The sequence below is a fragment of the Podarcis muralis genome, chromosome 2, assembly GCF_964188315.1.
Source record: "Podarcis muralis chromosome 2, rPodMur119.hap1.1, whole genome shotgun sequence".
NCBI classification, from domain to species: domain Eukaryota; kingdom Metazoa; phylum Chordata; class Lepidosauria; order Squamata; family Lacertidae; genus Podarcis; species Podarcis muralis.
The window spans coordinates 94,674,044-94,701,822 of record NC_135656.1 but is presented as its reverse complement, the minus strand read 5'-3'; the positions used below and the strand labels follow the sequence as shown (position 1 = coordinate 94,701,822).

The window sequence follows — 27,779 nt, the reverse complement described above, 5'->3', positions numbered from 1 at the left end:
GAGCCAATCACATTTCATCTTAACAATGGTTTCCTGGGTAACTTTACACAATCAAAGGAAAGCATTTGCCAGTATGGAAAGAATTAAATCAGTTCCTTTTTGACTTTTTACAATGCTTAAAAAAACACAAAAAACCCCACAACCCACAGCTGAACATTATGAAGAGTAGAGAGACTGGGAGACTCAAAGGGGTACAGTGATATTTTGGTTCCACCTAGTTCATTCAACAGAAGGCTTTGCTCATTGTTACAGGTGGGTTTCAACAACACATTGGGTGTCACTCAAATAAGCATTACTCAGAAGAGACCTACTGAAATTAATGGAGTTGACACAGTCATCTTTATTAATTTCAATAGGTCTACTCTGAGTAAAACCTAATGGATTATTACCCACTGTCAGGATTTGCTACGAGCCAAATGGTCCGAGACATTTCCATTCAATGTATATTCAGGATTATCTGTAGACAAAGGATCTCATGAGGCTCAACACAGGGACAAATCCTACTGCACCGTAGACAACAGTTGGTTGGTTGGTTGCCTTGCTTTTGTTCTTGTTTTTTAAACAAGCAAGTCATGTACCATGGCATGTACTATGGTGATCTGTTTTAACTGTTGCATTTTAATTATAATTGTTGTAAAGTGCTTTGATTTTTTAAATGAAATTGCAGCTTAGAAATATTTTCATAAATAACTTCTGAAAATAAAACAGTAACAGCTAACTGAATTAAACCTGACTTTTAAAATCGATTAAAGGTAAAGGACCCCTGACAGTTAAGTCCAGTCGTGAACGACTCTGGGGTTGCGGTGCTCATCTCGCTTTACTGGCCAAGGGAGCCGACTTTTGTCCGCCAATAGTTTTTCCGGGTCATGTGGCCAGCATGACTAAGCCACTTCTGGCAAAACCAGAGCAGTGCACGGAGACACCATTTACCTTCCCTCCGGAGCGGTACCTATTTATCTACTTGCACTTTGACGTGCTTTCGAAACGCTAGGTTGGCAGGAGCAGGGACCAAGCAACGGGAGCTCAGCTCATCGCGGGGATTCGAACCGCCGACCTGCCGATCGGCAAGCCCTAGGCTCAGTGGTTTAGACCACAGCGCCACCCACGTCCCCATAAAAAAATTGATTAGACTATGACAATTCAGTATAAAATAGATTTGCGCTGCAATCATACTCATGTCGACTCAAAAATAAGACTTACTCCTAGGCAAATGTTGCAGCCTTAAGAATGTTTATAAACAGAAATAAAATGATACATTAAATCCTAAAAAGATGCCCCATGAATAAACCCAGGTTCCTTGTAAAGTTATCTAAAACTATGCCTTTGTGAACAAATGTGTTCACCACACACAAATACCCAACTAATTTGCCATAGCCAAACTGTAAAGATAAAACTTAAATATCTTACCAAGTTGTAATATCGTAATGGTGTCATTTAAGGCCCGAGTCACTAAGCTGAAGTGTCGGTAGAGTGGATAACACATAACTCTTCTCCCAAAGGACACCAGAACTCCCGAAATGCTAGTAAAACTCTGCGTGGAACAAACATTTTTAAAGGCCACAATTACTAGCGGAGAAAACATGTTTACAGTGATACCTCGGGTTACAGACGCTTCAGGTTATATACTCTCCTAACCCATAAATAGTACCTTGGGTTAAGAACTTTGCTTCAGGATGAGAACATAAATCGTGCGGTGGCGCGGCAGGCCCCATTAGCTAAAGTGTTACCTCAGGTTAAGAACAGTTTCAGGTTAAGAACAGACCTCCAGAACGATTTAAGTTCTTAACCCGAGGTACTGTACCACTGTACTTCAACAGTAGTTGTAAGACAAAAGGAAACAGCAGGTTCTTACTTTCCTATGAAATTACAGGCAGTGTTGTCTTGCCAGTGAAATTCCCATTCGGTTTCATATTGGAAAGCCCCTAAGCCTCATCTACAGTCCCCATACCACCATCCCCACAGTTCAGCAGGCCACAGGGCATATACCCTGATTAACCGAAATAAGCACGGCTATTAAGTTAACATTCTAAAAACGTCAAGGAGGAATATATTTGCCAATGTCCTGTAAAACGCAGCAAATCATCTGCCCCTTCTGTTCTGGCCACGATGGCAGAGCAATTATCGGAAGCTCTTATTGAGCCAAGTCTTACTTTCGCTTTACTTGACTGATGCTCTCAGCACAAGGACCTCTATTGATTTTATGTTAACTAATACGCCTGAAATCTAAAATATCAGGCTTCTTGTCATCTAACCGGGGAATTAATATATCCCCGCAGCCTAAAAGGAAAAGAAATACCTTCCATCCATTAAGTTTTACAATTGGGATTTATTCATAAATGGGCCCACTCCTATGAGAGACTCTGATTAATTCATATTTGCACGATACTCATAGGGTGAACTTATACAGGTATTCTCTTCCTTCCTCCCATGCTGCAGTTACGTTCAAAGAGAACACAGCTATCCCTTAAAACCCTTTTCAAATTAAAAAGGAACAACACATTCGAGAATGGAGCAGCTTCAACAAGCAATACACCTTAAGAGTCCTTTTGAAAGAGCAAATATGTTTGCCATTCTCCACTAAGAGTAAAATTAAAATCTGGGCAAACTGCCTAAGAAGAGAAATCTTCTTAACTGTTTTGTAGCTAGCTATCTCAAGTTGAGGCTAATCCTTCCAGGACAGGCCATCTCCCAAACTCTTGAATCCAAGAACTTGGAAGACGTAACAGGATTCCACTTCAATTTATTGGCCCACATCCAGCCCAAGCAGTCTAGCACCTGAATTGCCTTCCATAATTCGGACGGCATGAATAGATGGAGCTGGGTATCATTCGCATACTGAGGACACCCCACTCCAAATCTCCTGGTGACAGCTCCCAGCAGTTTCAGTGAAGATGGTAAATAGCACAGAAGACAAGGTGGAAGTTTGTGAGATGACTACTTTCTTGAAACAGCCTTGAAGGTAGGAGTAGAACCAATGGAATACAGTGGACCGAAAGGAGATTTTGACTAAACATCAGGAAAAACTTTCTGTCAGTAAGAGCTATTCGATGGTGGAATGGTCACCTATGGGAGGATGTGGACTCTCCTTCCTTGGAGGTTCATGGATGCTTTAGCTGAGATTCCTGCATTGCAGGGGGTTGGACCAAACAGCCCTTGGGGTCCCTCCCAACTCTACAATTGTCTGGTTCTATCACTTCCAGAGCCACTCCAGAAGGGTACCACTGTCAACACTATCAAAAGCTGCTGAGAGATCAAGGACAATGAGCAGGCTCACACACCCTCTTTCTCTCCCAGCAAATGCCATCAGTCAGGGCAACCAAGGCAGTTTCAGTGTCATGAACAGGTCTAAAACCAGAATCGCCCTCTCAAGTCCTTTGTCCCCAAAGGGGATATTCACTCCTGTGCAATTGTTGTTATAACTGGGCATCTAACACTTTTGGTCTAGGGAGGTCCTCTTAAGAAGGGAAATCCCTGTTTTCAATCTAGTTGTATTCCCAAAGATTTAAAAGATAGTATAACAATACAAATGAAGTTACAAGTAGAGATGGCATTGGGAGAACCAATAAAATACTACTAATAAAAAGCCCACCTAAGAAGAAATATCCACTTCAGAAGGGATAGGGTGAAAGGTAGTGCTAAACCTTTTCCAGATATGCCTCTGTTTAACATGTATTGCCCTATTAATAAACTTGTTATAATTCATCTTACCTCCAGCCAGCACAGAGTTGAACTCAGCTTTCGTATGTTCCATGGAGACTCAACCTGAGAAGGAGGGGTTCAGGAAACCAAATTAGAACACAACACTGTGTTTGTAAAAAGAAACCATTTGCACAGGAACTAAGAAACTGAAAACTGCAAGATATATTGGTTCAATTAAAGCACATTTAGATCTCCTCCATATATTTGCAGATACTATCCAACTTCAATTCCTCTCCCCTCCACCCTCTGTATATTTTGGTGTTAGATTAGAGAACCATGATTGGGGGGGGGGGGGGAGAGAGAGATAATTAAGAGTTAGAGCACCTAGGTTAGTACTATCTCCCTGAACATGTGTGGCATGTCCATTTCTGGACCTTTATTTCTCCTTACCCTCTATGCATTGTGAACATTTTCCACCAGCCAGTTCTCTGGCTTGAGTCTCTGTTCCAAGTCTTAGCTGTCTACACACATCCAGATTTTCTAGGTCCTGGTGCTTCTTCAATCCTCCTCCCACCCAAACCTGCACCTCTAGCTCTCTGTCTCCAAAGATCGTATTCCTAGGTAGCCCCAGTGGCGTAGCGTGGGTTGTCAGCACCCGGGGCAAGGCAAGTAATTTGCGCCCCCTAACCCGATAGTCCCTCGCTCTCTCTCCGCACCGCACGCCTGGCACCCCCCCCCTCCACAGTGGGCGGCGACCGGGCGGCTCGGATCGGATTCACACAGCCAGCACTGCAGTGAGAGAGAGTGAGTGAGCCAGGTAGGGGCAGAGAGCTGTGAGTGTGAGCGCGCCCCCCCCCCCAGATGTTGCGCCTGGTGCGGCCAGCCCGCCCTGCACCCCCCACGCTACACCACTGGGTAGCCCACAATAGATCTCCCCAAACAGGCAGTGGAAATGCTCATGTTGTTCTTAAGCACAGAACCACTAGACTAGGATATGCTACAGAAGACTTGGTGCCTTGCCTCAAGAACAGTAATTCTCAACAAATAATCTTTGCGTCCAACAAAATAATGCTCCTGAGTCTAGAAAGCATCCAAGAAAACCTGTCCCCCAGAAAAGAAAAAGAAAAAAATAATTCAACATGTGGACAATGAAGATCCCTCAGCTGTTAGCTGTAAAATCATTTCCTCCTCCTTTCCTCTACTGCTAAATACAGCTCAGCAGAGTTGCCGTAGCAGCATCCGAGAGAGAGAGAGAGAGAGAGAGAGAGAGAGAGAGAGAGAGAGAGAAGAGAATACCTCACACTTTGGACTGTTAATTTCAAACAGCTGCCTGGCAAACCACCCTAGTGATATAGCATTTCGGTCCTGCGCTTTCAACGCCAGGAAGAAAGTCCGCTTTAAAAGCCCTGCCTCCCAGATGACAGAGAAATTCCCTGTAGCTATTCTAGCGGATCCACTTCACTGAAGTTTCATACAGGGGAGTAGAGGGGAGGAACTCACATTCTTCTCTCCTTCAGTGGCACAGACTTCATAGCAATAAGCCAGAAGTATATCAACTAAGCTCAGATATACTTGATGACAGGTTCTTTTATCAAGCAGGAAAGTTCTGTTGGTGAATTTTCTTAGCTGCTCTTTCTCATCTTCCGTAAAGGAAACTAAAAAAAAAACCAAAAAAACCCACACACACAGAGGTTATTTTAACACACCATATCCATAGCCACACTAAAAACCACATACTTTGAATTAACAAGGGTAGTATTGATGAGAACTTCTTCCCAAGCCCCAGAATTACTCCTGTGTTAAATTCAGAATTAACCATTTGGCTTCTGCAGCACCTGCCTGCCCGCATCCATTCAGAATTAACAGAAGTTTCCTTCTCAACTTGCACCACATGCAGTCAAAAAAGCTGCAACTATTCCATTCTCTTGCATACAGGGACATATGTCAATCTGATTTCTGTTCAGTAAATAATAATAATAATAATAATAATAATAATAATAATAATAATAATAATAAATTTATTACACCCCGCCCACCTGACTGGGTTGCACCAGTCACTCTGGGTGGCTTCCAACAAAAATACAAAGCAAAACATAAAATAAGAATAAAACATTAAAAGCTTCCCGAAACAGGGCTGCCTTCAGATGTCTACTAAATTTATACAGTTGTTTAACTCTTTGACATCTGGTGGAAAAGGCCCTCTGTTTGGTTCCCTGCAATTTCACTTCTCGCAGTGAGAGAACCACCAGAAGGCCCTCAGAGCTGGACCTCAGTGTCCGGGCAGAACGATGGGGGTAGAGACGCTTCCACAGGTATTCAAAGTGTGTAATTTTTTTTAAAAAATAAACCCACTCTTCAGAGCAGAGGGTCTTCTCGGTAGTGGCACCCTCCCTCCCATCAGATGTCAAGGAAATAAACAACTATCTGACTTTTAATAGACATCTGAAGGCAACCCTGTATTGGGAATTTTTAATGTCTAATGTTTTGCAATTTTTAATGTGCTGTAAGCTGCCCAGTGTGACTGGGGAAACCCAGCCAAATGGGTGGGGTATAAATAAAATAATAACAATAATAACAATAATAATAATATTTTTAAAAAGATAGTTCCTGCACTCAGGCTTACAATCTGAAAGGCACAACGCTTAGAGGAAAAGGGCATGGGGAGGGAGGAAGTTAAAAACAAACTCAGGTACCTGTTTTTCAAATTACAGAGTGTCAGGGAACTGACATCAGAGACACGGGAGAAGGAGAGGGTCTCAGACTCTGCAGGTGAAGGTCCTATCACAAGGGGGAGACTCAGCTCGGTGGAAGGGGAAGGAAATACGCGTTACACCAAGAGTCCAGGAGAGCAAGGGGAAGAGGAGGTGGAAGGGCTCCAGGATTCTTCCCTGGAAGTCAGTGAAGAGAGCCCAGGCACTCCGCTACCCACGCCCACCCTGCGCAATGAGAGGCAGAGACGATTAGGTGTCAAACAGCTTTTATGCTGGCAGAGGTTTAAGAAACGCCCACAGACAGATTCTGCCAGTGACTGAGGCAGTCAAGCGGAGATGGGCTGTGCAGTCCGAAGGATTTAACCAGGCAACCAAGCACCCAAACGGGGTCGGTTTACGCACGAGTAACTCCAAACCACTACACAGAGTGATGTCCAACTAGCTTGTTCCATCACTGCAAGGATTTCCACTTGTGTAACACAACACCCATTAACCTCCCCCATCATGCACCCCCCCCAAAAAAACCACCAGTTATGTAGTTTCCCCAACCTTTTGGAGCAGTTATGGGGAGGGAACAGGGCACACCTGGGGAGACAGCGAAGAGGGGCAAAGTCCCACCATGGAAGGGTAAATCCCTGTGCTGAGGGAACAAGTTCCCTGGATACTGCCCACAAAACTCTTATAAAGATTCGGCTCAAATGGAGACAGCTGAGGGAAAGGAGGAACCGAAGGTCAGCAGAGCTGATGGATTGTCCCTCCTTCCCATCTCTCCCTCTGCTATTGCCAGGCAAAATGGCTGCTCCTAGGTGACAGCTGAGAGAGAGAACACACCAGCGGCAGTTTTGCCTAAAAGCAGAGGACGCGGTAGCAAAGCTTCTGACAGAAAGGAAAATGTAACACTTAGGTCAGGCAAGGAATGTGGCTCAATGATGGGAGAGCATACTAAAGCTCCCCAGGTTCAATCCCCAGCACTTTTTTAACAAAAAAATTCCTTCCAGTAGCACCTTAAAGACCAACTAAGTTAGTTCTTGGTATGAGCTTTCGTGTGCATGCACACTTCTTCAGATACACTGAAACAGAAGTTGCCAGATCCTTCTATATAGTGAGAAGGTGGGGAGGGGTATTACTCAGAAGGGTGGTGGGAATGGGTGATTGGCAGATAGCTGAGATGAGCCTGTTGACGACTCTTAACGACTGCAATAGGTATTACAGGAAAAAGCAAGGGGTGAGAAGGTGAAAAATGGCTTTGTCATGTATAATGAGATAAGAATCCAATGTCTTTGTTCAGACCAGGTCTCTCCATGGTTTTAAGTTTGGTAATGAGTTGCAATTCAGCAGCTTCTCTTTCCAGTCTATTTTTGAAATTCCTTTGTAGTAAAACAGCTACTTTGAGATCTTGTATAGAATGTCCTGGGAGATTGAACTGTTCTACTACTGGTTTCTCTGTCTTGTGATTCTTGATGTCAGATTTATGTCCGTTTATTCTTTGGCGTAAGGTTTGGCCTGTTTGTCCAATATAGAGAGCTGAAGGACACTGTTGGCATTTGATGGCATACACAATGTTAGACGATGAGCAATTAAATAGTCCCGAGATGGTATGTGTGATGTTGTTGGGGCCAGTAATGGTGTTGTCCGGGTGTATGTGGCGGCAAAGTTGGCATCTGGGTTTATTGCAGGCTCTGGTGCCAGTGTCCATGTTAAGTCTGGTTGTAGTATTATTGTGGGTTAGGAGTTGTTTAAGATTGGGTGGCTGTCTGTAGGCAATGAAAGGTCTTCCTCCCAGAGCTTGAGAAAGAGAACTGTCATTGTCCAGGAGAGGTTGTAGATCTCTGATGATGCGTTGTACTGTTTTAACTTGGGAGCTGTATGTGATGACTAGAGGTGTTCTGTTATTTTCTTTTTTGGGTCTGTCTTGCAGCAAGTTCTCTCTGGGTATCAGTCTGGCTCTGTTGATCTGTTGTCTAACTTCATCTGCTGGGTATTTTAGTTCTAAAAAGGTTTGCTGTAGATCTCTTAGGTGAGAGTCTCTGTCTGTAGAATTGGAACAGATACGGCTGTAACGTAGTGCCTGGCTACATACAATGGACTGTTTGGTATGTTTGGGATGGTAGCTAGAGGCATGTAGATATGTTTGTCGGTCAGTTGGTTTACGGTATAAGGTGGTGTCTATGCGCCCATCCTGTATTTTTATAGTAGTGTCCAAAAAATGTATTTCTTGCATAGATTGATTCATTGTTAGGTTGATTGTGGGGTGAAAATCATTGAATTTCTGGTGGAAGGTGTCCAGGGTCTGTTGACCATGTGTCCAGATGATAAAAAACAGGCCTGGAAAAAAAACTCCCTTTCTGAAACCCTGGAAAATGGGAAAAATACTAAGCTAGATGGACCGTTGGTCTGTCCTATGTCATTTGCCTTAGATCAAATGAAGCAGAACCACATTATACAAAACATATCAGAGTCTGCTAGTGATCAACAAGTCAGGCTAGCAGTCGATTCCCTAATGCAAGACCTTTGATAGATAACTAATGCAAATGTTTTAGATTCTAAAGACATCCCTTCAAGACGTGTTCCACCCTCGCTTCAAAACTTATTGTAGTTGTCAATTATTTTGAAATCTAGACTGGATAAAGATTTCTCCCTTTAAACAGTCAATGCAAGTACTTTCAGGTATATCCCTTTGAATGTAAATGGCGTCAATAGTTGAGTGAAGGGGGAGGGGGATAAAAACACAGACCGAGCTCTGATTCTTTTCTTTTAACAGACGTATGAAACAGCATAGCAATTATCTGAAGAAGCTGAAAATTAGAAGTGCATATGCAAGTTGTACTAAAACTAAAAATCAAAAAATGCTGCAATAACTGAACTGCGGACATGATTTTAAGTTGCTAGAGATAAGGAAAGATGCTAATAGAAGGGATATTCTGATTAAAGGACACCTAGAGGAAGAAAAGGGATGCGGGTGGCGCTGTGGGTAAAACCTCAGTGCCTAGGACTTGCCGATCGCATGGTCGGCGGTTCGAATCCCCACGGCGGGGTGAGCTCCCGTCTTTCGGTCCCAGCTCCTGCCCACCTAGCAGTTCGAAAGCACCCCTAAGTGCAAGTAGATAAATAGGTACCGCTTTATACCGGGAAGGTAAACGGCGTTTCCGTGTGCTGCGGTGGTGCCGGCTCGCCAGAGCAGCTTCGTCACGCTGGCCACGTTGACCCAGAAGTGTCTCCGGACAGCGCTGGCCCCCGGCCTCTTAAGTGAGATGGGCGGGCGCACAGCCCTAGAGTCGGACACAACTGGCCCGTACGGGCAGGGGTACCTTTACCTTTACTAGAGGAAGAAAAATTTATTTTTGTATGTGTGAATGTCAGCACGCCTGCAATTTTTGTTGCTGGGGCATCCCAGTTTAGCACTTTGTGCATTCAAGTGAATGCCTCAATGAAGATCTAAAGGTAAAGGTAAAGGGACCCCTGACCATTAGGTCCAGTCGTGCCCGACTCTGGGGTTGCGGTGCTCATCTCGCTTTATTGGCCGAGGGAGCAGGCATACAGCTTCCGGGTCATGTGGCCAGCATGACTAAGCCGCTTCTGGAGAACCAGAGCAGCACACAGAAACGCCGTTTACCTTCCCACTGGAGCGGTACCTATTTATCTACTAGGTTAGCAGGAGCAGGGACCAAGCAACAGGAGCTTACCCCGTTGTGGGGGATTCAAACCGCCGACCTTCTGATTGGCAAGCCCTAGGCTCATGGTTTAGTTACATCTAAATTCTTTCAAGGACTAATAATATTACTAATAATAATTTTATTATTTATATCCCACCCATCTGGCTGGGTTGCCCCAGCCACTCTAGTAATACTGAGATATGTCGAAATGTATTATCAAACCATTCTCAAATGAAATGAAATAAATACCTTAACGGATTGGAGAACTGGGCCAAAACGGAAAATGAATTTCAGAAGGGAGAAATGTAAGGTTCTGCACTTAAGCAGGAAGAACCAACTGCACAAATATAAAATGGGGGACACTTGGCTTACCAATGGTACATGTGAAAAGGATCTCGGGATCTTAGTGGACCACAAGCTTAACATGAGTCCACACCAGCAAAAAAAAGCAGGGGGAAGCCAATGTTATTCTAGGCTGTGTCAAGAATAGTGTCAAAATCAATGGAAGTAATAGTACCACTCTATTCTGCCTTGCTCAGACCACACCTGCCAGTTCTGGACACCACAATTTAAGAAGGATGTTGACAAGCTGGAACCTGTGCAGAGGAGGGAAGTTAAGATGATAAAGGGTCTGGAAACTGAGCTTTATGAGGAACAGTTGAGGGAATTGGGTATGTTTAGCCTGGATATGAGAAGACTGGGAGGAGATATGATAGCTATGTTCAAATAGCTAAAAGGCTGTCACATGGTAGATGGTGAAGCTTGTTTTCTTCTGCACCAGAAAATAGGACTCAAACCAATGAATTCAAGTTAAAAGAAAGGAGATTCCAGCAAAACATCAGGAAGAACTTTCCGACTGCAAGTGCTGTTCAACAGTGGAATGGGCTCCCTTTGAAGATGGTGGGAGTATCCTTCTTTTGAAGTTTTTAACCAAAGGTTGGATGGCCATCAGTCATGGATGCTTTGAGATTCCTGCATTGCAGGGGTTGAACAAGATGACCCTCAGGGTACCTTCCAATTCTACAATTCTATGATCCTATGATTTATTTATACTGCAGAAGAAAGAAATCAATCCAGAAGAGGTAGAAAAATTGAGTTTCTCCTCCCTTAGGTTTGGAGATTATTCTGAAGAAACACAGTTTGTATGTTTCTTACAGATACATACTCCTCTCCATTCCTCCTGGCCTCGTTCCCAACCATGTATGTGCCAACCTAGGACTGCCATTCATGCATCTGATAAAATGAGATGAAAGCTGCTGCTGTAGTAAATTTGTCCGTCTTTAAGACTCATTTTGCTGTCCTTTAGGACAAGCAATTATAGTGACCCAAACTAATTGCTGTGAATGGCAATGGCAAAACCTATACAGTGGGTACAGTACTTAATTCATTCCGGAGGTCCGTTTTTAAACTGAAGCACCACTTTAGCTAATGGGGCCTCCCGCTGCTGCCGCACCACCGGAGCACGATTTCTGTTCTCATCCTGAAGCAAAGTTCTTAACTCAAGGTACTATTTCTGGGTTAGTGGAGTCTGTAACCTGAAGCGTATGTAACCTGAAGCGTATGTAACCTGAGGTACCACTGTACTTTCTTATCCTACACTGGAGCAAATGCCTCTGGTATGAAAGATGAGGTGATCTATTTCCTCAAGATCAGGGATGAGGACTCAGTTCCCTCCAGGTGCTGTTGAACTCCAATTCCCATCAGACTCAACCACCATGGTCCAAAGGTTGGGGGTGATAGGAGTTGAAGTCCAAACAATATCTGGAGGGGCGCAGTTTTCCCACTTCCACTTTAGGGCAACAACAAAAAGGCAAGCAATCATAATGGTGTGGAAACATGGCACTCAAGGAAGCAGAATCCATACCTAGACCTTTACTTCATACCACACGGACCACCACCTCAGCCTTACAGGATAGTCACACGTGCAACCTGGTCTGGGCCACATCAATCTGTGGCCATAACTTTTAGGACCTTTCCGAAATCCCTTTGCCTATCATTATCACAAAAGACATTTGAATGTCTGGGATGCAGAACACTAACCCTTTCATTAAATCCAAGGCCCTAATAAATAAGAGTGAGACTTGTGAACATTTCATTTAGGCAGCAGCAGGGCAATCCCACACATATCTACTCTAAAGTAATTCCTACCAAGTTCCAAGGAAGCTTACTCCCAGGAAAGCAGGCATAGGATTGGAGCCATAGATGCAAAGGGAAATACGAGGCCTTAAAAGAAAAAAAGCATCATTTTTCTTCTCCTATAAAAGGAAATCGGAGACTGATCGCTAGTAAGCATGATAGATTACTAGGAGACAAAATAAATTACCTCAGAGCATGTAAATGATATATTAAATGCATGTGGCTGCCTACGCTTATGAAGACTGCTTGTCGCCTGAAACAGAGCTTTAGAATTCTGCATTGTGAAACCAAATAAAAATGAACTGCTGTTAGGCAAGCCAAACGTGACTTTTAAAAGAAGTTAAATCCTTTCGCCTGACGTTTGGGGAGCAAGGCTAACCATCTCCTTCCCCCAACCCCATGAGAAAAGCCAAGTAATTAGTTAAGCTTATGTAAAGAATTTGTTTGACTTGCTTTGCATAACGGAACGAAAGGAAATTTCGGCCTGTCAGCGAAAGGAATGAAGCGCCCTCTACTGGAGGGATACTTGGTCACAAAGCCAAAAATGATGGCGGCCTGCACCACACTATTATTTCTGCTGACTTTGGGGGGGGGGGGGTCTTTTCAGCAGCCTGGTGTAGGAAGGCTGGAGCAGAAAGAAGCAAAGAAAGAAGAGACAAGAAAGTAAACAGATGCATTGCACGAAAGCTAAAGCAGAACAGCTAAGAGCTGCGATAGGCACACACCCTGTCCCAGAACTTGGAAATAAAGTATAGCAAACCAAGCAAACCAAAAAAGGCAAAAATAATAATCAAAAAATCAAAGATAAGCTATTTTATTTTTGTTTTGAATATGACTTATAAGAAAGTCTGTAAGTGTTGTAATCTAATGCAAGTGGCCTCATGCTTTTGGCTAAAGGTTCCAAAGGGAAAAAATGTTGTTAATCTGATATAATCAGCCCTTGCATTTCTTTCTGAAAATATTAAAGCCTCTGCAGTTACAGTGACTGTTGTCAATAAAGAGAATTTACAAAAGCAATCATTTTTTTTTTAAAAAATGTCATTTGCTTTATTTAAGCGCCGCAGATAACTATTCAAAATGTCACCTATACAATTGTATTACATGACAAGGGTGCAATACCTCTTCTGAAGAGTAAATCTCACCATATAGCTTTACAGTAAGAATTTCATCTATTATAAAATGAGTCAGGCTCAGATTCATTTTATTATGAAGCATTGCGATACAGCAGGGAAGACAGGTGTCATGCATTTTTAAAGCCCCCTTATTCTTAACAGCCCTTCTGCAGATTTTACCTGCATCAAGGTTACACACTGTAAGAATTATGAGGGACCTCACAAGCCCTGTTTCAACTTATTTAACTGCCAGAAGTTATCTCCCACAAATGCTCATCCATTTCCTCTCTAGAGTATCCATGGAAGAATGATCCATGACTTCCATTGGTAAACACTACCTCTAACAAAATGGGTTGAGGAAATGTTACTGGGTTGTTTTTATTCTTATTTTTATTATGTATTTTATGTGTTTATATTGTAATTTTATCTTGTGAACCATCCTGAGACCTGCAGTTATAGGGCATATACAGATTTTAACAGCAGCAGCAACAGCAACAACTTTCTAATGTGTGCTTCTTATTCAGATTTTGCAACCCAAAATGCCTTTACAAACAAAAGCTAATAACGGTTTGCTTTTAAGATTTCTTTAAATAGTACAAGTTTAATTTTCCTCACCACGAGATAGCTGGCAAGAACAGAAAGTACTTCTACTGTCAATGGTTCAACTATAGAAGGGCAGATAAAGCAGTCCTTAATACTGTCGTTCAGTACAGTTAACTGAAGGAAGATAGGAAAAAGACACATTCATCAGTATCATCCAATTTGAAAACGGCTTTTAGTCAAAGCACAGCTTTGACAACAAAATGAAACCACAGTCGCTGTTTGACTCAACCGCTAAGACAAATGTCAAACGAAAATTTGAATTTGCAAATAGATTTCATGAACTTTATATGTTCATAAATGTGCAGTGGTCCTAACAGGCTGCTTGGGCACACTAGGAAAATACAGTGAAAATAGGTTCTTGCCCCTCTTGATAGTGTTGTGCACTGACCCTTCTCCGCTTAAGATATTCTCACTTTGTTGCTAGGCAGACTCTGTGACTGGTCCAGTGTTGTGCAGAAACAACACCAGTCACACCACACAGTATATGAGACCAGCTCCGAGACTGAGAAGCCAAAAAGCAGGAAAACGTTGCCTACGTTTAGGATCCTTTCTAAGGGTTCTTAGGCTTCTTGTTTGGCCTGGGAGAGCGAAAGGAAGGGTTCTGGGAAAACAGGAAGAGCAAAGCAGCAATTCACTCCCAGTGGTTCTTTTCTCTGTTCTTACTGTGCCGTAAAATCTCAAGCAAACTTTTGACAGTCCTTTCAAAAAGAAGGGGAGGGATGTTTGCATAGTCCCTCCTTTTTTTTTTTGCAAAGGAGAGCAAATACCTGGTTGAAAAATACCCACTAAAGAGGCCTGCAGCTGTCCATCAACATCCACAGAAGATCTGGAAAGTGGGGTCTTACCAATTACTGCCTGTCTGCTCTCATTCAAAGGATGGTTTTCTTGGGAATCCATCTTCTTTCTAGAGGCTTTAACCCACCAAGGCTCATATTTCAACAGATGGTGAATAGTCTCATCTTCAAAGAAGTCAGCACTGGAAAGATAAAAGGATTCCTGCATCACGGTCCAAGATTAGGCGTTCATGTATGTTGCCAAATAATCATAATACATAATCATCATTTCCTTAAGCTTCTCAGTAGCATGCAAGGTTTACACACCTAGAGATGCAGGACTCCCAGACCCACCTGAGATTTGTGTATCTTGCTACAGGGGTGATGCAAGTGAGTTATATCTTGCTCACCGGAATGGAGGATGGAGAGAAGGGAAGGTACAGGCTTTTGTGCAGGTTTAAATGTACCCCACCTTACAAAGTTAAAGAGTCACATCTGTTGTTCTACCCACCCCTTGTCCGTGCAACTAAATAGCGTAACACAGTGAGATACGGGAGAAGGGCCGTAGCCGTTGGTAAACCACATGCTTTGCCTGGAAAAGGACCCAGGTTCAATCGCCAGGTATCGCAGGTAGCAGTGGTGACTGCAGTCCATTGAGATGAATAGGACACAATGCAGGCAGACTGAACAGGGAGCAGACGTAGTCCACTCATCCTAGTTTCATCCCCATCATCCTCCCTGCCAAGTTCTACAAGATCAACACTGGGACTCTCCATCTATTGCAAGAGACAATGGAGTGTGCCTCACGGGGTGAAGTCAAACCGCTGGAGAATCACAGCCCCTGCTGTGGCTTGCAGAGCTTGGTAAATCGTAACTGCTGCCTCCTGCGTTGTTTCTGCTGCATTAGCAGCACTGAAGTGAACTCTCTGGGCGCAGCCTGGGCGGTCTGTATGGAGGTCCAGGGTTGCCCAGATGACTAGACTTCCCTCTTGGCCTCGCTGATGTGGTCCAAAATAAATCAGAGCAATACGTTTGGCACCAGCTTGGCTGCAGGAGTTGCTGGAAGGAGGCATACCAGGCTCCACTTAGGGACTCCACTAAGGAAGGGTTTACTCCTTAGCCTTTTCTCCTCCCAAAGATGTCACGCAAGGCAGCAGGTACACTGGGACGAAGGGGGAGGAAACAAGCAAGCAGTGTCACCCTGAGCTGCTTGTAAGGAAGGCAGACAGGTGGGAGCTGGCGGGGGGTAGGGACTAAGGTTGGTGGGGCAGTGCCTCATTTTTCTCAATGAAGCAATCTCTACTGCCAGTATTGTTGACAATACAGTGGTACCTCAGGTTAAATACTTAATTCGTTCCGGAGGTCCGTTCTTAACCTGAAGCTGTTCTTAACCTGAAGCACCACTTTAGCTAATGGGGCCTCCTGCTGCTGCTGTGCCGCCGGAGCACAATTTCTGTTCTCATCCTGAAGCAAAGTTCTTAACCCGAGGTAATATTTCTGGGTTAGCGGAGTCTGTAACCTGAAGCGTATGTAACCTGAAGTGTATGTAACCAGAGGTACCACTGTACTGGAATAAATTAACCAGTGGACTTGATATAGAGGCAACCCTTATGTAATTATTATTCCATTTCTCGAGCGCGAACAGCTGAAATATGCAGCAAAGACCCTGTTTCTTTCTCTTGGCCAGAGTGGATCAATTGCACCTATTACACTTTAGAGTACTATACTCAAGATTATTATACTCTATTATGTGGAGTAAGAAAGGTAATTTCAGGCAGTCGTGGGGTTCCTTATGTTGACGACGTTCTGCAGTAGTTGTGTCTACTCAGCTTGAATTTCAGCTGGCCTTTGGCTCTAACAGAGTCTCAGAAAAACCAAACCTGAATCATATCAGTCATCAGCTTCCGTGGCAATTATACATAAAGAGAGTCTAAAATGCAGCATAAGGCAAAATAGTAGGAGATACGGAAACCACTCATTTCCTATTTAAAAAATAGGCCTCTTCGATCCACTTTCTATTAAATGATGACAAGATGGTCAACCAGATATTGCAGAAACACGCCATATGCAAGGACTTACAGGTAATGGTCAGGATCGAATTTGGCATCTTCTGCTGCCAGCCTTTTCTCTCTGCGTTCAGCTGCAGGGGTCACGTCTGGATTTTTGATATCGATAACATCATTAAGTTCATCCTGCGAAGACAACCACAAAAGAATAAGCAAACCTGTAAAGGGGGGGATTGACTTTGTTAAAGGTTTAGGAAGAAAACTTGCGACGTTCGTCTCAAATCTAAGCTGACAGTGGAGACTCAGATGGTATCGGGGTAAAGAGAGTCTACACCCAGCAATAGCACTATGTCCAGCTGTGGACTGAGTTTGCCTGGCCTCAGTCGTTTGCATTCCAAGTAAACTTTGATTGAATTTATGCAACGAGCTCTACGCGAGGCTGCTACTGAAAATGGCCAAGGAGCCTGAGGTCCAAGGGAACCACCTCTGCTGGTATCTGCCCACCCGTGGTTATAGCCTATTTGAAAATATTGAAAGCTCCCGCCAAGAAGCACCTTCACATTACTCCTAAACAAGTTTGAAAACAGGAGCCTGAGAACAAGTATTTACAGAACCCCACTGCTTCCATAATGAAGAAAGCTGAACAGTTCATTTAACACAATACTTCCATTTCCTGCATTGTATTCTTCACACAGAACTGCGCTGTGTGGATTCTTCTCTTTGCTTATACAGAGAAAATCATGTATTTTTTTCCAAAACCAAAAAAACAAGAAAGCCTGCAGCACCTAAAAAGAGACAACACAATTCTAAGATTTATATTTAGCTGTCATTTTTCATCGTTACAGGCTGCTAAGCATCTTCCACAAATTTCAACTGAAGACACACTATCTCAGACCATGGAAGTCCCCTGACTTCCATCTGCCTCGAGAGACAATGGAGTGAGTATTTGGGGGTGAAGTCAAACTGCGGCATCAGCAGCACCAAAGCGACCTCCCCAGGGTGCAAGCCTGCCGACTGGCCGCAACCTCCTCATGCTAGCGTCGCCGCCACCAAGAGGCTACTTCAACCTTCCTTCCCCTCTGCAGCAGGGTGAGAAGGAGCTGGCCACTGGAACAGTGCCACATTCAGCTCCATGCTTTTTGGACGTGGGGGGTGGGGGTGGCCCCCACCCCAAAGGTATTGGGGGGCACAAAAGCACTCGCCCCCCAGGAGCTGGAGCCCCTGCCTGTAAGGAAGAAGAGGTTTAGGATCAGAGTTTTCCTTCTCCTAGATGGGCTACCTTCCCGTGAATGACACTGTGAAAATTTCCATTAGGCCAATTACGCAATGCAAAATTTTGCACCATTAAGCATCATAAACCCCATGGGCACTCACGTGGGGCTTTATACAGAAATTCCATGGCGTCAGCAAAAAGTGCACTTACGATCAGAACACACAACCTTTTGTAATGATTGCTATTTAATCATTGCAAGGGTTTGGATTCAAAGTTCCCACAAACGGAACTCCAGCTCACAGAGTCTTCCTGCTACACAACCAGAGCAGGAAGGCATTTTTCACTACCCCCTGAAAAGCTGCTCCACAGGGTTCTAGGCTATGGGAGAGAACGCAGCAGAAAACAATGGAAGCAGCCTCCCTTTGCCTTACTCCATGGGACCTACTGCCAAAGTTAAGGACAGAGGATTTCACTTTATAGGTTAAGGCTCACATTGTATGGGTTATTTCAAATGGGCCACTGCCCAACCTCAAGGTTGTTCCGAACATATTGTTTGCTTATAAGAATGGATGGTATTCAACTAAGTTTCAACCCATTGATTTTAATGAGAGTTACTAAGCTAGCCCCAACTTCAATGGGTCTGATATGATAGCCATGTTCAAATATATAAAAGGATGTCACATAGAGGAGGGAGAAAGGCTGTTTTCTGCTGCTCCAGAGAAGCGGACACGGAGCAATGGATCCAAACTACAAGAAAGAAGATTCCACCTAAACATTAGGAAGAACTTCCTGACAGTAAGAGCTGTTCGACAGTGGAATTTGCTGCCAAGGAGTGTGGTGGAGTCTCCTTCTTTGGAGGTCTTTAAGCAGAGGCTTGACAACCATATGTCAGGAGTGCTCTGATGGTGTTTCCTGCTTGGCAGGGGGTTGGACTCGATGGCCCTTGTGGTCTCTTCCAACTCTATGATTCTATGATTCTATGATTCTATGATTCCTATGAGTAAAACTTCGTTGAATGCTACCCAATGAATGTGAACAGCCATGTTGCCTTGACATCACACATTTATTTGTGGGAGCCACCCAGATATCAATGTTTGTGTGTTGGTTTTATTCCATTTCAATAGCAACGCCATGAGGATTTCCTTCACGCTGATACGTAATGCGTTTCAAATTTCGTTCTGGATTGGGGACTGAGGGAAGAAGCTGTGCCTATTAGAAGAGTTGATGGGTTTGTTGTTTGTTTTTAAATACCTGAACATACCTGAAGGCGTCTGAAAACTCCCGATTTCAGATTTCCAAATCCATAGGTGCAAGGTGAACATAAGGGGCTGTCTTTGCTTTCCACATAAGGAGTCTGTTCAATTTCCCAGTCAAATTCTTCTTCTTCTTCTTCCTCCTCCTCCTCCTCCTCTTCTTGATTTTCAGCACCTGAAGTTTTGAGGTCAGGTGGTGGTGAGGGGAACAAAAAGGTAACCAATCTTCCTATCAGAAAATTTCTTCTCAAATTCCGCAAGGCACCACCAGAGCCCCCAGTCTGGAAACTGGAATTGTGCTGCTTCACCCTGCCTCCCAGATCATCCACACACTTTGATTAAGAGGGACATGATTCATGAGGCCTGTGGGGTGGAGGCCCCAACCATGTCATTTAATACTGCGGGAAAGTGTGCACCTTCACTTGGGGTACATACGCTACATTTGTTTTTGTGGAAAGACAGAGATATAAACCCAAGAACCAGAAAAACTGATACTGAGCAAAAGACAGGATTAGTACTTGGCCACACAAATCTGCCCAGTTCACTATAATGAATTCTACTTTTAGGTTTATGACGAAGTACGTGTATATACTCCCAACTCTCCACTGATGCATCTTCTATTTGCATGCGACTGCACACACACACACACCAGGGACCCAGAAGTGGTGCCCGGAAATGACAAGTGAGGTTAGTTCTCAATGGCAAGATCAAAGAGTGTGTTGGGCAATATATGGGGAAATTATTAGTGGAGTAGGGGTGCTGAAAATAATGCCAATATATTTCACATCCGGCAACCAATGTGCCCCTTTGGTTTCAGATGGAGTTTGGTCAAGTACAGTGGTACCTTGGTAGTTGAACGCCTTAGTTGTCAAACAAATCAGCTCCCGAATGTCGCAGTGAGTGTTCAGGTTTGCAAACGTTTTTTGGAAGCCGAACATCCGACGCGGCTTACACAGCTTCCAATTGGCTGCAGGAAGCTCCTGCAGCCAATTGGAAGCCACACCTTGGTTTTCAAACCATTTTGGGAGTTGAACAGAATCCCGGAATGCATTAAATTTGAGAACCAAGGTACGACTCCAGAGTTAACACTAAACACATTCCTTCTGATAAATGAGCCATCACTGCCACTAGAGGGCCATGATTTTGCATCCCATGGACTAGGGACGCGGGTGGTGCTGTGGTCTAAACCACAGAGCCTAGGGATTGCCGATCAGAAGGTCGGCGGTTCAAATCCCCGCAATGGGGTGAGCTCCTGTTGTTCGGTCCCAGCTTCTGACAACCTAGCAGTTCGAAAGCACGTCAAAGTGCAAGTAGATAAATAGGTACCGCTCCAGCGGGAAGGTAAACGGCGTTTCCGTGTGCTGCTCTGGTTCACCAGAAGCGGCCACATGACCCGGAGGCTGTCTGCGGACAAACACCGGCTCCCTCGGCCTATAGAGCGAGATGAGCGCCGCAACCCCAGAGTCGTCCGCGACTGGACCTAATGGTCAGGGATACCTTTAACTTTACCCATGTACTACCGTATTTTTCGCTCTATAGGGCGCACTGCATCATAGGGTGCACCTACTTTCTTTATTCCCCCTCCCCCAGCCCCAAAGAGCAAAGAAGCAAAGACAGCCAGCGGGATCCATCCTGCTGGCTGTCTTGGCTTCCTCTTTAGCCACGCACAACCTCTCCAGCTGGGAGAGGCTGTGCGCGACTTTGCCAGAAGCCAAGACAGCGAGCATGGTTGGACTACAACTCCCAGCAGCCCCCAGCTAGCACAGCCAATGGTCAGGCATAATGGGAGCTGTAATCCAAAACATCTGGGCAGCACTTGATTGGGGAAGGCAATCATCATAATTTTATTATTTCTATGCTGCCCATCTGCCTGGGCTGCCCCAGCCACTCTGGGCGGCTCCCAACAGAATATTAAAAACATGATAAAACATCAAACATTAAAAACTTCCCTAAACAGGGCTGCCTTCAGATGTCTTCTAAAAGTCAAAAAGTTGTTTATTTCCTTGACATCTGATGGAGGGGTCGGGTTTCCACAGGGCAGGTGTGATTACCAAGAAGGCATAAAAGGCAGCTTCCTGTGTTTCTATGAACAACCAGAAGCATTATCAGCCAATGTAAATCATTAAATTCCTATTTACAGGAAGCAGGGCAAGTAAAACATCTAGCACATAAATTCATGTTTCTCTGAACTTAGAGAGGGAGGGAGGGAGGGAGAATGAACCCGTGAGCCATTTTTTAAAATCAAAATTGTACAAACCCATCTCTTCGACTAAAGGCTTTGCAGATCTGGATTTCTTTGGTGCTAACAGAGCTGTCAACATGTCTAGCCCATCAAAATTCTCTCCGGGAACTTCCTTGGGAAGATGGATTGTAAAAACCCCTTGAAAGAAAAGCATTGAGTTAACAAAAGGCATTTCTCCATTTATCCGGATAAGCTACTACTAGGGTATTGCAAAAAGCAATAGCAAAACTGCTGGCCAGACTATACTAAAAAAAAAAACCCTGCCTGCTCTCATTTTTGCTTGCATTACTCCAGGGACAGAGGCCTGCAAGTGCAGCGCCCCCATTCATTAATGATTTCACACATTCATAAAGCAGAGAAAGAGGAGCACAGGTGATTACAGCTCATTTTCAGCTCCCAACCCAACATGCAAAAGGAGGATCTACACACCCTCCCAGTGGAAAGATTTGGAAATCACACAAGACGCAGTTCCACATCTAGGCCTCATATATCTCAAAAAGTCCCCTCTTCAAACAGAACGAGTGCAAGTGGCTTTTGCTTCCTTCCACCACTTCCCACATTGCAAGAGAGAGGCACAAATTAAATACATCTACTACATGTCTTGCTCGATCAGTCCAAAAACCCAAGCTAAGAAGATGCGGAACAGACACGGCACATTCTTCCCAAATTAATAATTTGTCATGCAACACATTCCACTAGATAAGGCTGTGCTTGACGCTCTCTGCACAAAGAAAATTGTGACATGGGAAGCATCACTGTCTTCCGTCTAACAAACGTAAACCATCCCACTTATCTCTACAAAGCAAAACATTCTGAAACAACCAGGACAGCTCGCTTCATTTTAAAAGTAGAAGCAAACGTAACAGCAGAGGAATCTTGCATATCACGCTTTCTTCAAAATGAAGATATTTAATTAAAAAGAATTACAAACCTGTGTCGTCATACGATGCTTTCTCTCTTCCATCCTCTACAATTCTTCCTGGAAGAGCCAATCTGGGAGGGGTGAATTAAAGGCGATTAATTACATATCTGATGCAGGGGTAAGGATAATAGGAAACCAGGGACTGGTTGCCAGGCTTTGGAAAACCTCCTTCCATGTACACTTCAATGCAAAAGGAAGCCCAATTGGAAGCTGTGCGATTTGAGTAAGGTAGCAAGAAGAGCAGAGAATGAAGGCAGAAAAGGACAGATTAGGTAACTGCCGTGTGCCTTGCAGAATGGTGAATGCATGACCTTAAGGCCCCATCCCCTCTCAAGTCCTGCCTAGTCTTTCCTGCTTTCTCAATATTTTAATAAATACTAATTGTCCACTGAAAAGACTTGCTCAACAAGCGTGAGTGTTACTCCAGATGCCCATGCTGGTATCTAATATAGGAGAAAAGCCAGGAGAAAAAAAATAAAATTCAGAAACAAGACCCAGTTCAGATCCCACCACAGCCATGAAATCACAAAGTCTCACCCCACCCTCTATAATAGAGATAATACTGGCGCCTCTTAAGGAGCTGTTGCAAGAATATACTGAGTATGTATGCCAGGTGTTTTTAACATTCAAAATAGCACTATATAAATGCCAGAGGTGTCATTTACAATGTGCGTATAGAACACATTCACAAAAAGTCTTCAGGGTGAAGTGTAAGCACACTTCTGCTGAAACAAAACAACGTACTACAGCAAGCCTTGGGCTCATACGTTCTATTTCTCCCTCTTCTGCACAAATAAGGAGGAAATCTGAAGCGTTCATTAACGGTTTGGAACAAACCAGTTTCTCATCTCATTTGAATACAGGATACTGTAGTTTGCACAAACCAGTTAGATTAATAAGCCAGGGTTGTACCACTGGGTCCCAGGATAATTCTCAAAACATACTATAGTCTGAATTCAGCCAATATGTGATTCCAGAATGTATCCTATATTAAGGATTTTCTGTCTCTCACACACAAATGAGCAAACTTGCCCCCAGAAACACAGGGGGGGGGAGCACTTATTAACACAATGTGACAAACAATACATAAGCAATTAAACTCAGCCTAATGAAGTGATGTTACTTACCTGAGAAAGTATGGTTTCGCATAAAACTTGAACTCCTTCCCTTCGAAATAGACCTCAAACTCTGAAACTCGTGCATATGGTACTTTGATTGTTATTGTAAGAAAATCTGGATCCTGACTCAGTTCAAACGCTGGGGTTATCATGCTGAATACTGCTCAAAAGCCAAAGGTGCTGCCTGAAAAATTATGTCATGGAAATAAAAGAATCACCATCTGAGCAAACATAAGAGAATACCAGTGACATATGAACACCTGAGTATGATAAACTGATTTCTGTTAATTACTTTTCTTTTTCTAATTGTCCATCTACTTGCAGTCTGAAATAGTTTTGTAAATTTTATGAGGGGGAGATTCCCCCCCCCTTCAACTCCAGGGTGACTGCAGTCTGGCCCACCCCTCATCCTAAAATTGTAGGACCCTGAGGCATCATATCTGGCACCATGAAAAGGCCTGAGGAGTTTAAAGCACAGGGCAACCATCTCAGAGACATCAAGAACACCACTTGTAATAATGTTGGTGATGAAGCAGCATGGTACAGGCCCAGCCATCAGGGTCCAAATCCCATAAACACTACCCAGTGTCTTTGGAGCACCCTCCCAGGCTGCTCTAGCTTTTCAGGGGGAAATACACAAGGAAACCGTAACTTTGGGGAGATGTAAAGCTATTTGGCAATCCATTTTTGGGTTACATGAGTTGTGAAAGTGGCAGAAAGAAGACATTAAGGTCTATCAAATCAAAAGGAGATGGTAGAACAGATCTTTCAAGGGGCTGGGGTTAATGTTTGAAGTGTGTACCCTGTGTGAATTAAAGCAAAGGTTTTATTCAAGATTTTGGGAATTTACTGAAAGTTTGAGGGAATATGCTTTGAGGCTTAGGAGCGGTTAAATGACTGGAAGTAAGTAGGACTGAGGACAAAGAGCAGTTGCTCAAGAAAAGGTCTGTGGAAGGAGTGTAGGATGCTGCTATTCATAGGAAATTAAAATTGCCTCTTTGGCAAAATGGGGAAACACTTTCCTTGGGTTTTAAGGAGAATGCCATCAAGCTTCTGAGAAATCATAAACAAAATACAGCAATGTTGTCAGGAGCATGACTGCATCAGAGCCTTGCGGATGGGAAGATTGGAAGCTAATACCTTGAAGAAGACCCAAGATGGAAAATGCTGGCATGACTGATATGTGTAATCAGTGAGAGTATGTTGGAAAAAAAGATACAGAGGGAGATGCAAAAGTTCAAGTAGATCTGAAACAAAAGTTTATGAGAGCTAGGGAATGGAGTCACAGCACATGACAGAGTGGAAAGAGCCGCTAGGCGCAGGATAGATTTTATGAAGACAGGCCTATTTGCCAAAGATGAAGGAAAGTAGGCCACACTGCAGAAACAGAAGATGTTATCAAGAGTGATCATGAGTTGGAGATGTTCACTCAGGCTCTGGAGCAACTGGTGAGACAGTGGAGCTAGAAGAAGAAAGGAAGCAGTACAATACACCCGTGTTCACACACATTTAGTATAGTAGGTCCCATCTGCACTATACATTTAAAGCAACATCACACCACTTCAAAGAGTCATGGCTTTCCCCAAAGAATGCTGGGAACTGTACTTGGTTAAAGGTGGTGAGAGAGTTGATAGGAGACCTCTGTTTACCTAACAGATCAACAATTCTACAGGAATTCCTGGAGGATGCTCTGAGGTGGCCCAAAGCACCTTTCAGTGTGGACACCTACAGTTACTTCCCGCCCCCCCCCCAGCTTGTTTATTTTTGTTGTGCCACGCATCCACAGGGACCTCTGAGACACATATGATGCACTGGAATCTCAGATGACACTCTCCCATTTGCCTGGGCATATGATTTGCCCTGGTTGAAAGCACATTTAGGGTACAAACCCCCAGTTACTTTTTTATGGTATTATGATGCCATCACACGTTTATGAGCATTTCACAACCATGATTATTTTAACTGAATAACATTATTGTTGGGACAAAGGAAGGAGACCCCTGTTCATGTGCATATATAAGCCAAGGGATATCCTAATATGTATTATTATTATTATTATTATTATTATTATTATTATTAAATGAATAAATTTGTACACCAGCCTTCATCCAAAGATCACACGGATGTTCACAACATAAAAATAAAATATGAGAGCATACAAACTTTAATTGGGAGTTCAGGGATACATGAGCTTTACTTTTTTTAAAAGTGCTTCAAATCTTCTAGCAAATAAAAAACTTGGAACCACTAACTAACCTCAGCATCGCCAACCACATTTTTATTATGTGAATTCCACAAATAGGATATGAACCCAATATCACTTTACCCATTGACGACTCCCCTTCCCCACATCAGCAACTGATACATATTCAGAGGCCATCGTGAGTTAGGAGTCTCAAATAAAGCCTACTTCCCTTTCACAGAGAACACAGCAAACATGTTTCTAAATGGTGAGTGACCCAAGAGTCCGCAGTAAGGTACAAACTGCTGCTTTTACACACTTAGCTCTCTCACACACACACATCAATGGGCACGCCTGTCAAAAAGCCCAGAGCTAAACACACATGCTGCCCCAACACAGGGTGGCATAAAAGGCTGCTACTACAAATTCCCCTCCCGCTCCCTTTAGCCATAGATAAGTGTGTGGATGTGTTTATATATGTGTGGATATGTGCGCACATGTCTCTGTGTATGTTGGTGTGTGCATGAGTGTATATCTGTGCATGTGTGTCTGTACGCGTATTACTGTCGGCCACAGCCTCCATTTCCACACAGCTCCATCCCCGCTCTAAAAGACTACGAAAAACGCCAGGCTCGGCAACCAGGCCCGGCCAACACTCACTCACCCACCGACCCGACCGAAGACCACGCACTTCCACACACGCGCTGGCAGAACCCGTCTTCCCCTACCGCCCACGGCCCGCCCATCCCGATGGCGCATAGGCTTCCAATTGGCTGGATCCTGCGGTCAACATTCATTCCCTCCAATGGAGAACAAGGGTCTCTCGGAGGCGGGCCGCTTGGGAGGCGGGCTACAAGCTCATTGGCAGGAGCTGTAGGCTCGCGCCCATTCACAAATCGCCGAGAATGTGAAAAAAGAGGGCGGCGCGGCGGAGTGAGCGTCACGTGACAGGAGCCCGGCGAGAAAAAGGAATGTCGCCATCCCGCGCCTGCGCCTTCCTTTCGGTTCGCTATAACGGGCGATGCGAGTAAAGCGGGCAGCTGCACGTGACTTTCCCCAGTTCTGTGTTTGCCGCTGGCCACGCTGCAAAGAGGCGTTGCTTTTTTTTCTTTTGCATGCAAATACTTGGGTTGGCTTCCAACCAGCTAATAGTAATACTACTGAATGGCAGCGAAGCTGCATCCTCATTTCCTAGTTCCTTACTTTGCTTAAAACTTCGAAGAACTAAGAAGCTACTGTATCCCCACATTAAAGTCCATATGCCCCTGAGCCACCAAATAAATATCATTAATGTGCATGATTGGGTGGTGGGCTCTTTTTTAAAAAAAATCCCAACAATCAAAATTATGCTTGGGAAACACTCTAAAATGCATGATGACAACGTAGCACCATTAAAAAACTTAAGTAACAGGGGTGCCCGTCCCAAAACATGCTTTGGGCTGGCATAAATCGTAAAGGTAAAGGGACCCCTGAGCATTAGGTCCACTTGTGGCCGACTCTGGGGTTGCGGCGCTCATCTCGTTTATTGGCCAAGGGAGCCGGCGTACAGCTTCCGGGTCATGTGGCCAGCATGACTAAGCCGCTTCTGGCAAACCAAGCAGTGCATGGAAATGCCGTTTCCCTTCCCACCAGAGCAGTACTTATTTATCTCCTTGCACTTCGACGTGCTTTCGAACTGCTAGGTTGGCAGGAGCTGGGACCGAGCAATGGGAGCTCACCCCGTCATGGGGATTCAAACCGCCGACCTTCTGATCGGCAAGTCCTAGGCTCTGGTTTAACCCACAATGCCACCCACGTCCCCTAGCATAAATCATACACCCGAGCAAATGGGAGAGGGTCTTCTACAAGATGCTAACCCGAAGTGTCCTACTGGTGCATAACCAGTTTATGGAAATCTGTAGAGAGGAAAATAAGTATCTGGTGGCATCCAGCCCCAAACATGCTTTGGTTCAGCTCAAATCATACATCCAAACAAATGGCAGAGTCATGGGCATCCATAGCCAAAATATGTAGGAAAAAATAAGTAACTGGGCGGGTCTCCGGTGCAAAACATGCTTTGGACCAGCACAAGTCATGCACACAAGCAAGCAGGAGAGTGTCCTCTACAAAGTACCAATAAAACAGGCATCGGTCTATGAGTGTATGATCTCTGGTGTCCTGGAGGAGTCTTGGGAAAGTAGCAAATGTATTTGATAAAAATAAATGTAATAGAAATG

The 27,779-nt window shown here is 44.1% G+C and overlaps 1 protein-coding gene across 2 annotated transcripts in view; it reads right to left on the bottom strand.

Annotated features, from left to right (window-relative positions):
* Positions 1-26,324, bottom strand: part of SHQ1 (SHQ1, H/ACA ribonucleoprotein assembly factor) — a 64,320-nt gene extending 37,996 nt beyond the window's left edge. Inside the window, exons 1-10 of one of the 2 annotated variants that reach the window (XM_028719380.2) lie at positions 26,228-26,324; positions 23,391-23,565; positions 22,273-22,334; positions 21,357-21,479; positions 19,108-19,274; positions 16,707-16,819; positions 14,700-14,830; positions 5,140-5,294; positions 3,709-3,762; positions 1,408-1,531 (exon numbers count right to left, since the gene is read on the bottom strand). In XM_028719380.2, coding sequence (XP_028575213.2) covers positions 1,408-1,531; positions 3,709-3,762; positions 5,140-5,294; positions 14,700-14,830; positions 16,707-16,819; positions 19,108-19,274; positions 21,357-21,479; positions 22,273-22,334; positions 23,391-23,533 — 1,072 coding nt within the window. In that variant the 5' untranslated portion in view covers positions 23,534-23,565; positions 26,228-26,324. Of the gene's footprint in view, positions 1-1,407; positions 1,532-3,708; positions 3,763-5,139; positions 5,295-14,699; positions 14,831-16,706; positions 16,820-19,107; positions 19,275-21,356; positions 21,480-22,272; positions 22,335-23,390; positions 23,566-26,223 lie in introns of both variants that reach the window. The other variant, XM_028719379.2, reaches the window with a different exon arrangement.
* Between the last annotated feature and the right edge of the window lie 1,455 nt (positions 26,325-27,779).